This window comes from Corvus moneduloides, chromosome 5 (genome assembly GCF_009650955.1).
Source record: "Corvus moneduloides isolate bCorMon1 chromosome 5, bCorMon1.pri, whole genome shotgun sequence".
NCBI lineage: Eukaryota > Metazoa > Chordata > Aves > Passeriformes > Corvidae > Corvus > Corvus moneduloides.
In genome coordinates this window covers 52,832,094-52,845,686 of record NC_045480.1, presented here as the reverse complement: position 1 = coordinate 52,845,686, position 13,593 = coordinate 52,832,094, and the positions used below count along the sequence as shown (strand labels likewise).

At 39.2% G+C, this 13,593-nt stretch overlaps 1 protein-coding gene across 10 annotated transcripts in view; it reads left to right on the top strand.

Moving 5' to 3' along the window:
* PDLIM5 (PDZ and LIM domain 5) overlaps positions 1-13,593 on the top strand; it is a 124,770-nt gene that overhangs the window by 40,662 nt on the left and 70,515 nt on the right. For all 10 annotated transcript variants that reach the window (XM_032108881.1, XM_032108880.1, XM_032108876.1 and 7 more), the window contains exon 3: positions 1,045-1,196. In XM_032108881.1, coding sequence (XP_031964772.1) covers positions 1,045-1,196 — 152 coding nt within the window. The remainder of the gene's footprint in view (positions 1-1,044; positions 1,197-13,593) is intronic.

Sequence of the window (13,593 nt, the reverse complement as noted above, 5' to 3'; positions counted from 1 at the left end):
AGAAACATACTTGTGCTTGCAGGCAGAGGACAGAGTTGTGAGGCTTTGCATGCACAACACCAGCAGCTACAACATCTCTGCTGTAAGATAGGAAATACTTCTGGAAACAAAAAGGGAATTTTTATCACAGAGGACCTTTTTTTCAGCCAGCTATAAAATGATTAGCAGATTGAGGACCAGGGGTATAAATCAGTGTATAGATCTTACCATATGTTGCTTTAATTTCTGTTTCTGTTCTTGGGAATCAAGGTAGTTGAAATTCAGTGACAAAAGATGAAAAAGTTAATTTATTGTTCAGTTGGGGCCAATAATGTGAACTTTACAGAGGTTTCTGTTGCAAGACGGTTTCATTCAAGTGGACCAAAGGCAGTTGATCTGAACTTGGGCAGTGACCTTGATCAAAGAGTCAGACTGCTCAAGAGGCTTTTCTTATTCTGATCTGAATATACTGCAGGTCATTGGGGCCTGTAAACCTACTGAGAGAAAGGCAAAACAATGTCCTGCAACCGGCCTGTCTGTGATGTTGAACTTTTGACTTCCTAGTAGTTGCGGCTTGGGAAAAGTCAGCTTCACTATTAACAGCGTCTTCCCTGCACATGACCAGTCATTGACAAATATATGAACTTTGAAGAGATCTTTAAGTGGAAAATCTAGAATGGAAAAAGCTGGTTTACAGCCTTTCTCTCTCCTCTTGTGAGAAAAATTTCATGTATGAAGAGAAAGGTGGCTGGAACTTGGAATGCAGGAAACTGAGTGCCTGTCCCTGCTTGTGTCTCTCTGTGAATGTCCATAGCTTCCAGCCAGTAAAGTAGAAGTGGAGTTTGATTTTGAAAAACAGGCTATACTATGCAATACTTTCCTGTCATTGAAGTGAAATAAGAATGAATAAGTATTGCAGCAATTTTCACAGGACTCACAAAGGAGAAAAGATATCTTTTTTTTTTCTTTCTATGAAACAGCACTGTGAATAAGATATTGTAACTTGTGTTCAACATAAACATAAACCATCCATGTTTCTCATTTACCATTCTTGTGCTGTTTCAGCTTAATGACGGTGGCAAGGCAGCCCAGGCACATGTGGGGATTGGTGATGTGGTTCTCACCATTGATGGGATAAGCACGGATGGGATGACTCATCTAGAAGCACAAAACAAGATCAAGGCATGTACAGGCAATTTGAACATGACTCTGCAAAGGTAAGATAGCTTTTTCTTTATTTAAAGAGAGTTGATCATCATCCTAACAGTTGTTTGGAGGATAAAAACATCTAAGTGGTTTGGCAAAGTTCATGGAGTTAAATGGCAGTGATTGAAAGATATGCTGCCATAGCCTGCAATCTGTCTTGATTTATAGCATTTTAGAAAACTTACTAGATATTAATTATGTGACTTGACAAAGACTTTTTCCAGCCTTATGTCACCTATTCTATTTCCTCTTCCTTTTGAGCTTCAGTGTTGCTTAATTAATTTGTTTAAAAACAGGTCTTATTCATGCTTTTTTTCTCTCCCCGGGTGACTAGAAATTTTTTTGGGGGGTTAAGTCCTACAGCACCTTTTTTGTTGGCTAACAGAGTGATGGATTTAAGTAGTTAACCGTTGAGTTAAATGGATGAAAATACTTCGGCTCAGAGTCTGGGAGATGTTTCCCAAAGTGATACCACCATGTCACAAAGTAGCAGCCTCCCGTTGCTAATTGGAACATCTGCTATAGAGGTTACAGCTTGGTCCAGTCTCATTACTGAAACATACAATTTATTGAATCCCAGCATATCTCTGGTATAGCCTGGGGCTGTGCTGTGGGAATTGTTGCAGGAAGGGAGCCGGATGCTCATATATGGGTTATTGAACCTGAAGCAGAATGAGCAGCAGCATGAGCAATAAATTCCTTCAAGTTCTCAAAAGCCTCCCAGGGCTAAATACTGGTTTTTGCTAGAAGACTGCTTTTTTGATTAAATGATGTGAGTGAACATATTGGAGGATTGGCCTCTGAATCCTTCTCATAGGGAGAAACATCTTTTCTTGTTTTCAAAGAAAACAGCAGCAGTTGTACACCATGATTGCTGTTCGTGCCTGCCTTCAGCAGTGCAGAGTTCCTTGATGAGCGTTGGTTGAGGTCCATAACATATCTCCTCACCAGTTACTGACTAGTTTTTATGGCAAATTATCCTTCCCTTAATGAAAGGACTATGTCTTTCTGAGAGTTCATCAGTATTAGAATAAAGGAGATGACGTGGCTGCAGATCTGACAAACATGCATCTCCAGGGTGGTGGTGCTTGTTCCCAGCCCTAAGTGATGTGTATTTGAATGGTTGTGTGAGTGCTTCCTTCTGTAAGAGGCTGCAGTTCAGCCCTGCTTGTTGTTTCTTGTTTTTCCCGTTGTCCTGTGCTTCGGTCCTTAGCTACCCTGACTAAGGGATTCCCTTTGCTCAATCTGAGGAAAGGAGTATCTTGTGGTGTGGCTCATGCCTCAGGCATCTCCCTGAGTGAAACTTGTAAAGGTAGCATTAAAAGTTTCTTGATGACAGACAGGCATTATACCAGCTCATTAGAAGAACTACGTGTTGTATCTAGTGTGTCATTTGCTTTTCTGACTCCCAAGGAGACCGGCAGGTCGCTTAGAAATGCACTTTCCAGGACCCACTGAGTCACTGCAGCAGGCAATGGGTTGGCCCACTTTCTCCTGTCACCATAGTTGAATGGACAGGGTTAATATCAGATATAGGAAAGTAATGGCAGGTGTGTCCCAGTCAGGTAATAACTTGTCTGAGGCTGCTTGTGGTTGGGTACAGGGATGAGTTTTTAAAAATCAAATTAATCATGAGTTAGCCTGATCCCCTCCTGTTCTCACCCTTCCTACCTGGTGTAGCATCTGACTCACTACTATTGGCTACCTGACAGCTGAAGACTAAGTCAGGATCAGACTAACAGAGATCAAAAGAACAGCCTTGGTCCTGGCATCTGGGGGTGCGACAGATGGCCTGTCTTGTGGCTCTGCTGCTTTGCAGTCTCATGGTCTCAGCTGTATTGAATTCTGCCTGGATCCCAAGAAACCAAAGGTGTAGACAGTGTTCTCCTGACTCCTCTGCCTATGAGAACTTCCTTGCTCTGCTGTTAAACAGATCTGCTTTGGTTGTTTATTTGTTCTTTACAGCCTGGAAGAAGATGCTTTGGAGTCAGACTGACTCATGCTAGCTGGACATGCTGGCTGCCCATGGGGAGGGAGCTTGAGAGTATAAACAGGGGGCAAGATAATCCATTTTAATATCGAGCGTTCTCCATAGCCGTATTCTTCTGTTCTTGTCCCTTCTCCCAAAATGAAACAGAAATAAATAAAACATTTTAAGCTGTTACTGTTCACATGCAAGATTAAGGAGATACTATCAACGTGAAGCAAAGCTGGCCTTCAAAATATGGGTTGGTGCCATAGAATAGGAAAACCTAAGACACATTTTCTTTTGCTGTTACTGCTTTTTATTTATCTTTAGTTTTTACACTTCTGAGATTTTATCTACTTTCACACAATCTGCTGACAGTTTGAACTACAATGCAAGGATGTTGAGGTTAGTTTTGAAAGAGTACATCAGTTCTTAGATACTGCCCTAGTTTGCTGCTGCTTTAAAGGAACACAATGGTTAGATTGTTAGTGGTGTCATTTTGAGGATGTACTCTGGCAACCCAGTTTGCACAGTGGCCAGGGCATGGCAACACCCCAGTTTTTAAAAGCTGCAATGGAAACTTCTTGAGTCTACATGGCAAAGGCAAGAGAGGAAATTCTTTATTATCAGATTCCTTATTATAAATATTTTAACTTGATTGTTACCCTATTTAGGTTTTCACTTGGCTTCCTCTCTTCTTCATGTGCAAAGTAGAAAAAATAAAATTAAAGAGAAACTAAACAAAGGGCAAGAAGTAGCTTGTCTGTGAGGTTGGAAGGGATATTTAAAGTACTGCCTTCAAAACCTTTATTTACAGGTTTAAAGCAGTATATTTATGTAGGCAGATATGCATATACCCCTTGTGGAAAACCAATTTAGATGTTTTGTAACTTGTAATTGAATATTGGCAAAATATTTGAAGGGCAAATAAAAACTTCTCTTTGTTCCGTGTAAGGCAATATCTCAGCTTGGTTTTTTAGACATGGAATTGTTGTGTGCCCTCAAAAGGAGCTGGAGGTGCAGCTGACACAATTGCAAGTCCACTTTGCTTAGAGGTTGCTCAAATACAAACAGACAAAATTGTGCTTGCCAGCCCTGTGTGCAGTAGTGAGTTCTTAACATTTGCAAGTGTTGGCAAGTATTTTCAGGTGTATGCGTTTAAAATCAATAAGTTCTGTAAACAAATCTCATTGTTTAGTATGAAAGTTATATATTTTTTTTCAATTCTGAAATGAAATTTGAATGTAGGCATGTTATTTGCTCATTTTTCATATTATATGACTTAAATATGGAGTGTGTTTTTTTTTCCTGTTCTTATTATTTTATAACTTGCGATTTTAGCTTCTTGATAGATCTCATCCCCCCTCCAGTTTTTGTTTCTATTCATCCCTCCCTTTCTGAAATCTTGCTCTTTTGCACCCCAATATTTTATTTTCATCTAAAGCAATTCCAGTTTCCCATGAGGACAGATGGAAACCAGATGGTTATTTTTTGGATATATTTTCAAGTTCAGTAACTTAGCATGGACTTTTATAAATAAATCTCTAAGTTGCTGAACAGCTAAAAGCCACCACCTATTTTTAAAATATTATTTTTGGGGACTGTTTCTCCAGACATTTGCCTTCATGATTCTTTGGGTGTCAGAAGGATAATAAAGAATTGTGGATTTCTACAGATGAATGAGATCATGATACCTGTGAAACTTCTGGGAAAAATGTCAGCAATACGGGGATAAAAGTAAAACAGAAAAGATGGAAAGTTTTGGGCTTCGTTTTTCTTACAATGATAGAGAATGTATTTACCCCTCTATTTAGTAAAACAGATCTGCACAGGTATAGTATGATTTATAAAGGAATTTCCTTCACTCTGTGACAAAAGGCATTGAGATTTCTTGGCTTGGGAAGCAAAAGGAGGATTCTCCAGGTTGTTTACTCCTCTATTGCTATATTGCAGTGCTTTGGGGTGGAAAAAAGTCTTTCTGGGTGCAGTAAGCTTGGCAGTGAGCAGTTACTGCGGCTCTGATTCCAGCTCTTCAGTGGAGGAACATGGCTGTTACAAAGCAATAGATGAGTTTCTGTGCTGGCCATGGGTTTGGGTAGGTTTGTTAGGGTTTTTTTTCCTAAACCTTTTTAAAGCATGAGGTGGCCCAAGTGTCATAGGTGGGGCTAGGGCCTCTTGGTTATAGGACTCAGAGACAAAATTTAGGTGAGCCATAAGGCTGAGTTCTGCAGTTGGTAAACTCAAAAGCCATGACATTTGTTTTAGCTGCCTGTCTGAGTGTGAATCTTTATCATACTGTCTTCCCTTATCCCTTTTCTGTCAGGAAGCATGAAGTCTAGGCTTTTAGTTGAAGTACAGCTGAAATTCTCATGATTTGAGATGGGGTAACAAGAAAAAAATGTTATGGATCATTTGAATTCTATTTTCCTATGATAGTTTTTCAAGTTAACCAATTTGGAAAGGATTTTCGGCAGTAAGACTACTTTAGTACGCTTTTTTCCTGCTATTTTTTTGTTTAATTTACAAGCTTCACTTTAGATGATGGTTAAAACTCATGTTTGAATTCTATGAGTCATGGGTTCCTGGGGTGGATATTTTGTTTCCCTAAACCATATATGGATGAGCTTTAAGAAAACTATGATAAGAATGCATGCTGAAGTCTTATTTTTCTCCCTACTTTAGTTATCGTCATTTCCCTTACATAGGTATTTTGACTTTAGTTTGGTTCTCCAGTGATTTGCTTTTTTTAGCAAAATAGAAGCTTGATTACCCTATGCCAGCTGAACAGGGATGATAATTGGTTGAAAGACACCACAGCTTCCAAGTAATTTTTTCAAAATCTGAAAACTTTTTTGGGCTTTTTTTTGTTTTGACAAAAAAATGAAATTCTTTTTGTAGTACTATTTCTTACATAACTTGTTTCAGGGATGTCAAAACTAAGTGCTGGATGATTAAGGAAATAATTTCTTTTTAACTGAGAGAGTTGAGACAGAAAATTTGCAGAACTCAGTCGAGGTTGTATGGCTAGGAATATATAAACAAACTGTATATTGGCAGTTCAAATGCTGTTCAAATCCCTTGGCAACTTATTCTCCAATGCTAGTTTGTTACTTTCAATCATTAATACTAATTTTCGGTAATTATGCCTGAAAATAAACTAGGTGAAAACCAGTACCTCCTAAACAGACCTTCCCTTCTCTTGTTTAGCCATGGCACTAAGCTTTGAGGTGGCAGCTGTTCCACGTGGCTCACTCAGCGGAGCCCCACATAGCCCGGTGAGACTTTATACAATCCTGGAGAACTTTCTGTTATTGACCATGGCCTTTTTGTGCTGTGCATTGCAGTGCAGTCAACTGAGTCATCTTAAGTCCTCCTGTTTTATCTCACCCTGAAATTAACTGGTATTGGGGTAAAACATTGTCCAAAGAATTCAAAGCTAATGAATGATGCTGTTGTTTGGTTTTTTTCATACAAAAGTTGTTGTATAAATCTATGTCCTTATTGGAAGCAAGGTAGGAACCTTTTGCTCCTAATTTAGGAGCTGAACAGGTTTAGCTAGCTAAGCCATGCCTTTGGAAAGCCTGCCCACACACTAAATAAATGGAAGAGTACAGCTCTTGCTTCCAGCTGAAACTCAGAGTCTCGTTGCACGTAGCACTTTGCTGCTCGTCAGGTAGCAATTAGATGAACCACAAAACATGCTGCAGCCAAGTGAATCCAGCAGACTGAAGGCTTGCCTAGAAGTTCAAAGCAGAGCTGCTAGGATGAAAATGGAAGGTTGCAGGCTATAAAACAGCGTTCAGTGACTTGTACAGGATGATACCTATCCATCTGCCAGGAAAATGGGTGGGGCTGAGGGCAAGTTAAGCAATAGCAATAGCAGCCTTTCTCACACTGCGTACCTTAGAGTTTTGCTGGGAATCTTTAGAGCTGCAAATGATTTGTAAAGTCTGTGCAGTTTCTTGAGGTTGCTGCAGTAGGTAGCATAGGAACATAAATACAGTAGTAAATATACACTGTGGACAATGGCAAGTGGCAGAGGCAGATTATTATTTACTGAGCATCAAAATATTTCCTTCAACTTCAAGTTAGAGATACTTTTTCACTTTTAACTTCAGGTACATTCCCCTCTGGCCCCCATATAGTTAATAGCGCCTCAGGAAGTTGAAAATCAAGCAAAGGGAGGTTGAAGAAGAAACATGTAATGTGTTGGGGGTTTTTGGGTTTCTTTTATTTTATTTTTAGTTATTTTGCATTTCCCTGGTGGCAGTCGATCACCTCTGAGTTGCAGCAATTGCAGCCATTTTACCATTATGGTTTTGAGGTTTTGTCTATGTGCTATATCATGGTGGGTTAAACCAAGTCAGATTAGGGGGATATTTAAAAACATCACCTTCTTGTGTATGAAAACGAGGAGGCCATCATCAAGTAATTGTCTCTCACAAGTTGGGAGCCTATAAATTCAATTTGGGATAAATTTTCAAATTCCTACCCTCATAGTCCCAGTCCTTGATGGAATAAGGGTTGGTCAGGTTGCTTGGGAGAGTAGCTCAGATGTTATAACCAGCAGAACCTGATAAAGAGCTGGGGAGGAGATAAACTGGGGCATCACTATTTAAAGGGTAGTGAGTGCTTGTGGTGGAGGATTGCACTTGAGAATCCCTCATGAAAATGGAGGGAGGAAGCTTGGATCCGAAGTTCCCTTCTGTTTGCAATGGATCAAGTGGTAACTAAAGTGCCTTAACTGGTCATCTTGCTTTTTTGCCTTAACAGGTGAGACACATCTGTGCCATTGTTTTATACAAATTGTTGCATAGCGCAGGCATCTGACAATTACAGCAAAGAAAAAGTAATTCTGAATTTGACTCTTAGTTTGTTTCCTAAAAATATTGCTTGTTTTCAGACAGGGAAGTAAAGTTGGGTAGGTTTTTTTGTTGTTGGTTTGGTGGTTTTTTTGGTGGTTTTTTTTTTTTTTTTTGGTTTGGTTGTTGTTGTTGGTTTTTTTGTTGGTTTGTTTGGGGTTTTTTTGTGAGGTTTTTTTTGAATAATTTTGCTGACCCTATAGATGTTTGTTGTAAAGCCTGAAACTATGCATATCTTTCAGATGTGTTTGGATTAGCCAAAAAATGTTTATCACATGTTGTTATTATATGGACTGCATTCTTTAATTCCTGTATTTAAGATCAGTATGAAAATCCTTGCCTTCCATTATAGTTCTGCTATAGGGATTAAACCCCTCTGATGTATAATGATGCTTTTAGAAAACAAAGATTAAATTGTTAAAGCAAAAAACATGAGTTTTACAAGTGGCTTTACAGAAGCAGATCATTAGAAAGGTAATAGCTTTGGCTTGATGTTTAGGTGTACAGTAGTTCAGAAGTCTATTTTCACTCTATTATAAAACTAAAGTAAAACTAATCTATATTCTAGTTTAGATCTGACACAATTTATTTCTGTCTGTGAAGACAGGAACAGTGAAGGTTTATTCACATATATTTTTCCTGAAATTGCATTATTCAGTAGGAAGTATCTGGAAATTAGATAATCTTACTTGATCTTGGCATGTGCTAGACAGACAGTGTGCCTCAGTATGCGAGGTGAGGACAGGTTTGCAGTGCTCTGCCTAATGGATGAAAGATATGATAATGATAAATGACTGCTTATGATTTAGAATAAATTTCTGAAATGCCAATAGCTTTGTCCGTCTTACAGAATTAAAAAAAACCCCAAAACCTTGAGTTGAGGAGTATCTTTGTGGGCAGCAGGGAATTCCTTAATGAACTCCACATTGTTCAGTTCATATGCTCTTGCTGTAAGCAAGAAGTAACATTTGCAAACTGAAATTTAATACAGAAAACATCTAGGCTGAGTGAGGTCATGACTAGTGTTACTAGAAATCTGACTTATTTAACAGCATCTTCTGGGTTGCAAACTTGTTTAAGTTAGTTTTGCTTTAAGTTGACTTATATTCTGCATGTTGCAAAGCCTTTTCATTTCTATTGAAGGGTAGAAGCAGAACGTGAGCTATGTGCTCAAACACCCCCACATTGAAGAGATCTCTAGTAACATAGGTGCTTCTAAGGAGTAGATCGAATATATTTCCCAAGCATTAAATATATGTATTTTAGGAACGTCGGAACACAACTAAGCTAACCTTCATTATGGAAGTCCAAAAAATCTCTTGACAACCGCAAGAGTTAATTTTGCTGGCTATCAGTATCTCTGTGATGTACAATAAAGCTTCTGCTTAAGAGGTACAAGTGCCAGCTTCCTACACGAGGAGCAAGCAGTCTCTGTTGACAGTGCAATATTAAGTCAACCTTCCTGTGGTAATTATATGCCAGGTGCTTTGGGCTACACCATCGTTGTCAAGAGCTGTTGTGGTTGTATAAGTACAATCCAGGTGCTTTTTACTTTTTATGATCTCTTCACACAGGAGATGCTGAAAGGAGTGTTGGTTTCTGGGGGTGGGGAGGAAGGGGCATTGGTTTGGGGTTCAGTCTGGGTTTGTTTCAGAAAAGGGCAGAAATGGAGCTATGGAATAGTTCAGATTTTGAGGACTGATAGGAAAGCAATGTTGTTTGCTTTTAGTGTGATTTCCTGGCTAAGTCCTGCTGCTTAGTTTTTCTGAGGAAAAGGTTCATAGCTGTGTTTCAGGAAGCTCTTTTGGTTACTGCTTTCCTCCCATTTATAAATAATCCCCAGAGGGGAGTGTAGGTTTGTTTTTTTTTCTTTAATGAGTTGCAGAAAGCCGTCAGAAAAGTGATATTCTTAGGGTTTTGTTATATTTTGTTTCATTTGAAGTGATTTTAATGAAGTATTATTCTCCAGGAGGCCTTTGATGCAATTCTGGCTTTCATTTCCTTATTTTCTAATGGACTTCCGTGGTATTCATGGTGACAGTCACCAATATCGCATAAGCACTGCAGAATAATGTAAAAAAACATTATTTGTTTCTCTAGTAATATTACCTGCTGTAGGCAGTGGCTAATTACAGCTATTTTAAGATGCTATATCACTTGCAAAATGTTTTCCATTAGTGATCTTACTATATCAGGTGGGTTTCTATTTGTCAGAACTGATACTGTGGTTAAGCATAGGTTTTAAATTTTTAGTTCCATTTCTGTTTTTGCAGCAGACTTGGCTGGGCTTTAATGTTTTATTTCCTAAAACTAGATGTTTCCTCTTAAGCAGATAACCTTTATCTGCCTTTCACATAGTCAGATCTGATCTTTACTTGATAGGCATCGTGGCTCTGAGGGCTTCAATAGAAGATGCTAAGAAAAATAAAGTATCATGATGATAAATCAGGGGTGACTGTTACCAGTCATTTTTGTTCAGTTCCTTATGAACTAAAGTTGATGTTCTCCCCTCAAATATTCTCTTGTTGTTAAGAGCCCTGTAGGCAAATACTGCTTGTTGCAGTTCTTTTTACATTTAGTTAATGATGTAGTTCTGCTTTCAACTGTTAAATAATATTTAGATTTTGGAGTGCACATAGGTTTCATTTCCCAAAGTGAAGTTTCCTACAACAAAATAAAACCAGAGGAAAGGTGTGCACCTGTGTGTTCTGATCAAACACTGTAGAGTTTCACTGCCCAGTAAAATAGACCTGAGTTTTTCAACTTCTAATGCTGCTGTTAGTTCAGTATTAGAAGTGAAATCCAGCATTGCCTGGTGATTGAGTAACACAGGGCTGTGTATAAATTGGTGTGACTTTTTTTTTTTTTAATATATATCCCCACTGCCTCACATTTTCCGGTGGGGTGTGTTTTAGCCTGACACTGAATAGGATGTGTTTCAGTGGATGTGTTCTGGACTGAACACTAAGCCTGAAAAATAACAAGAGAATTGAAATCGGTGGGGATTGTTTTGTCTGAGAGGAGTGTATTGTATCAGTGAACCTGTTAGTCTGGTATCCAGGCCCGCTGTGGCTGCTTTCTGATGATTCAGCGTGGGTATGAGAACTAAACCATGCCTTGTAACCCCTGCATGGTGAGAACCTGGGTGCTTACACAAGACATGTGGGCTTGATTATCGTAAACACTTGTAACTAATAATTAAATTGGGGTCTTACAGGCGTTGTTTCATGTATCTATCAACATAACTCTCATCCCAGACAGGTTAACAACATCAAGGTGTTTGTGCTGTGTGTAGATGAAAAGTATTTTCTCACACTGATTATTTTTTTTTTTTCCCCACCCCAATTGCACTTTCCTCCAACGTTGGTGCACAGTGTATCCCCACTTTTTCCTAATCCACAGTGAGTTGTTCAAGCAGAAAGTAAGAAGTTTTCTTTACTTATTTCTGTGCACCCTCTCTGCCTTTGGCAGGGTCTGCACCAGATCTGAGCCTCTGTCAACTTTGTGGTTTGAGACTTGAGACAGGAAGTCTTCAGGATTCATCGACACTTCAGTTTAATCACAGCTGAATCCTTATTCCCACCAGGAAAAAAAAATTTTAAAAAAGCCCTTTGTCTTTTCAGTTGCTCATGTGCACATTCTTTCATTCGTGGAGATGCAGCAATTTCTGGCCTTGAAAGGTCTTTGGCTCCCTGCTGGGGCAGAGGCCCAGAGGACATGCTTTCGTCCTGACCTCATGGTGCTTCTGGTGGAGTCCTGTGTTGGAGCCTCTGCCCCAACAGAAAGTACCCAGAAAGGAAAATTTCTCTTCCTTCCTGTGATGAGTAAGGAGACTTGAGACACCCTATCTCAACTTCATAAAAGTTTTGAACTGCCCTTTTAACCTCCTGCGTTTGTTTGGTGTTTGTGCCACAATCCTCCTCTGTCTTGCGCATGGCCTGACACCACTGGTCGCTGCTGGAGATGTCAGATCCTTCCTCTCCCCAGCCCGGAGGCAACTAATCAATACAAGGGAAGTGTTCCTGCCGGTTTCAGGGAGCTCTGAGAAGTGTGAATTGCGGTGTTAAGGCAAGAGAAGCAGGGAAGCAATTGAGAGTAAGAACATTATGTTCCAAAGAGTGAGGAATCTTTCAAGTAAGGAGTGTAACTTTTAGCAGAAGTGGCACATCTGCAGCACAGAGGTGTTAGGGTTGGATCATAGCGCTGAATGAGCATATCTTCTGCAAGGATATGAGGTGACAAAGACTTGCTTTTGCTTCTGGTCCGTGGTAATTTACCAGCAAAACAAGTAGCAATAAATTTACAGAGATGAAATGAAAAAAAGAAGTTACTGAAATGTAGGCTTAGTTACACTTGATGCTAATAGTGTTTGGTCCCTACTTTGTAAAATATTGGTGCATGTTAAGCTTTAGCTTATTTCCAGCACTCACGTGGCTGTTTTAGCTGAGCAGAGTTCGTCTGTTAACATGAAATCTGCAAATCATTTCAGTCTCTCTTACATTTAAATTTACAACAGATTTATATGCTTTCATATTTTGAAATCTTTGATATTCTTCTAAATGCCTTAAACTTCTAAGTTTATGATGTCTGCTGAGTATTTTCTCCCACGGTTTTGGCAAGCCTCAATTTCCTAACGTTTCTAACTCTTGCCAAGATACAATTGGAATATAACTTGGAAAACCCCGACAAAACAAACAACAAAACCCCATGAAAATTTGGTAAGTCATTTTCATGTGGGTGTGGCTGAGGACAAAATCTTCCAAAATAAAGTAAGTGTGCAGTGTGAGAAGTTATAAGCCATGGTCTGAGGGACACAAATTTTATAGAGAATCTATATCAGCTGCTAAGACTGGTTTGAAGCTGTTTGACGTTGCTTTCTGTTTGGAATAAAGTCTTCACCAAACAGTTAAATGGGTTTTCTGAGTGGCATTTATTTTGGGGGGGCTTGCTTCTTTGGCCTAGTCTGTTGTTTCTGTTTAACCTGTGACTGACTGATTGCTGCTCTGTAAGAGAGACCATCTTGGCAAAAGGGAATGGATTATAGAAATAATGTGTTTCGTTGTGAGGGGAAAGGATTTTTAACACTCAATGTCTTTTGGAGGGAAAATGACCAAACCTAGGGTAGTCAGTCTTATTGACTTATCCCTTTTAGCTCCTAAGCTTCTATGCAAAAAATGGAATGTAGCATACATTCTTAAAATGTATTACAGAGTTTAGGAAGCCAAAGTTTTAATGAGGACAGTGACTTCAGAGGTAACTAATGCTTCTTGATTGCTAACAGATTATTTTTCCTTTACATACAAAGCCACTCCACACGAGCAGACTATAAGTCTCAGTGACACATGGAGTCACTAAAATACACGTACTGGGCTAAATATAATGTGTAACAGGTTTTGCAAGTACAAAAAAGTGTAATATTTTCCATTCAGGGCCTCTCAAGTAGTGAAATTTTTAAGTGTGCCTGCTGTCAATACTGATCTTGGAGACACTTGACCGAAAGAGTTGCCAGTTACCTCCTTTCCAAGTCTTGGAAGGAAGGTGATGACTGGACAAGTCAGTAATTTTCCACAAAATCTT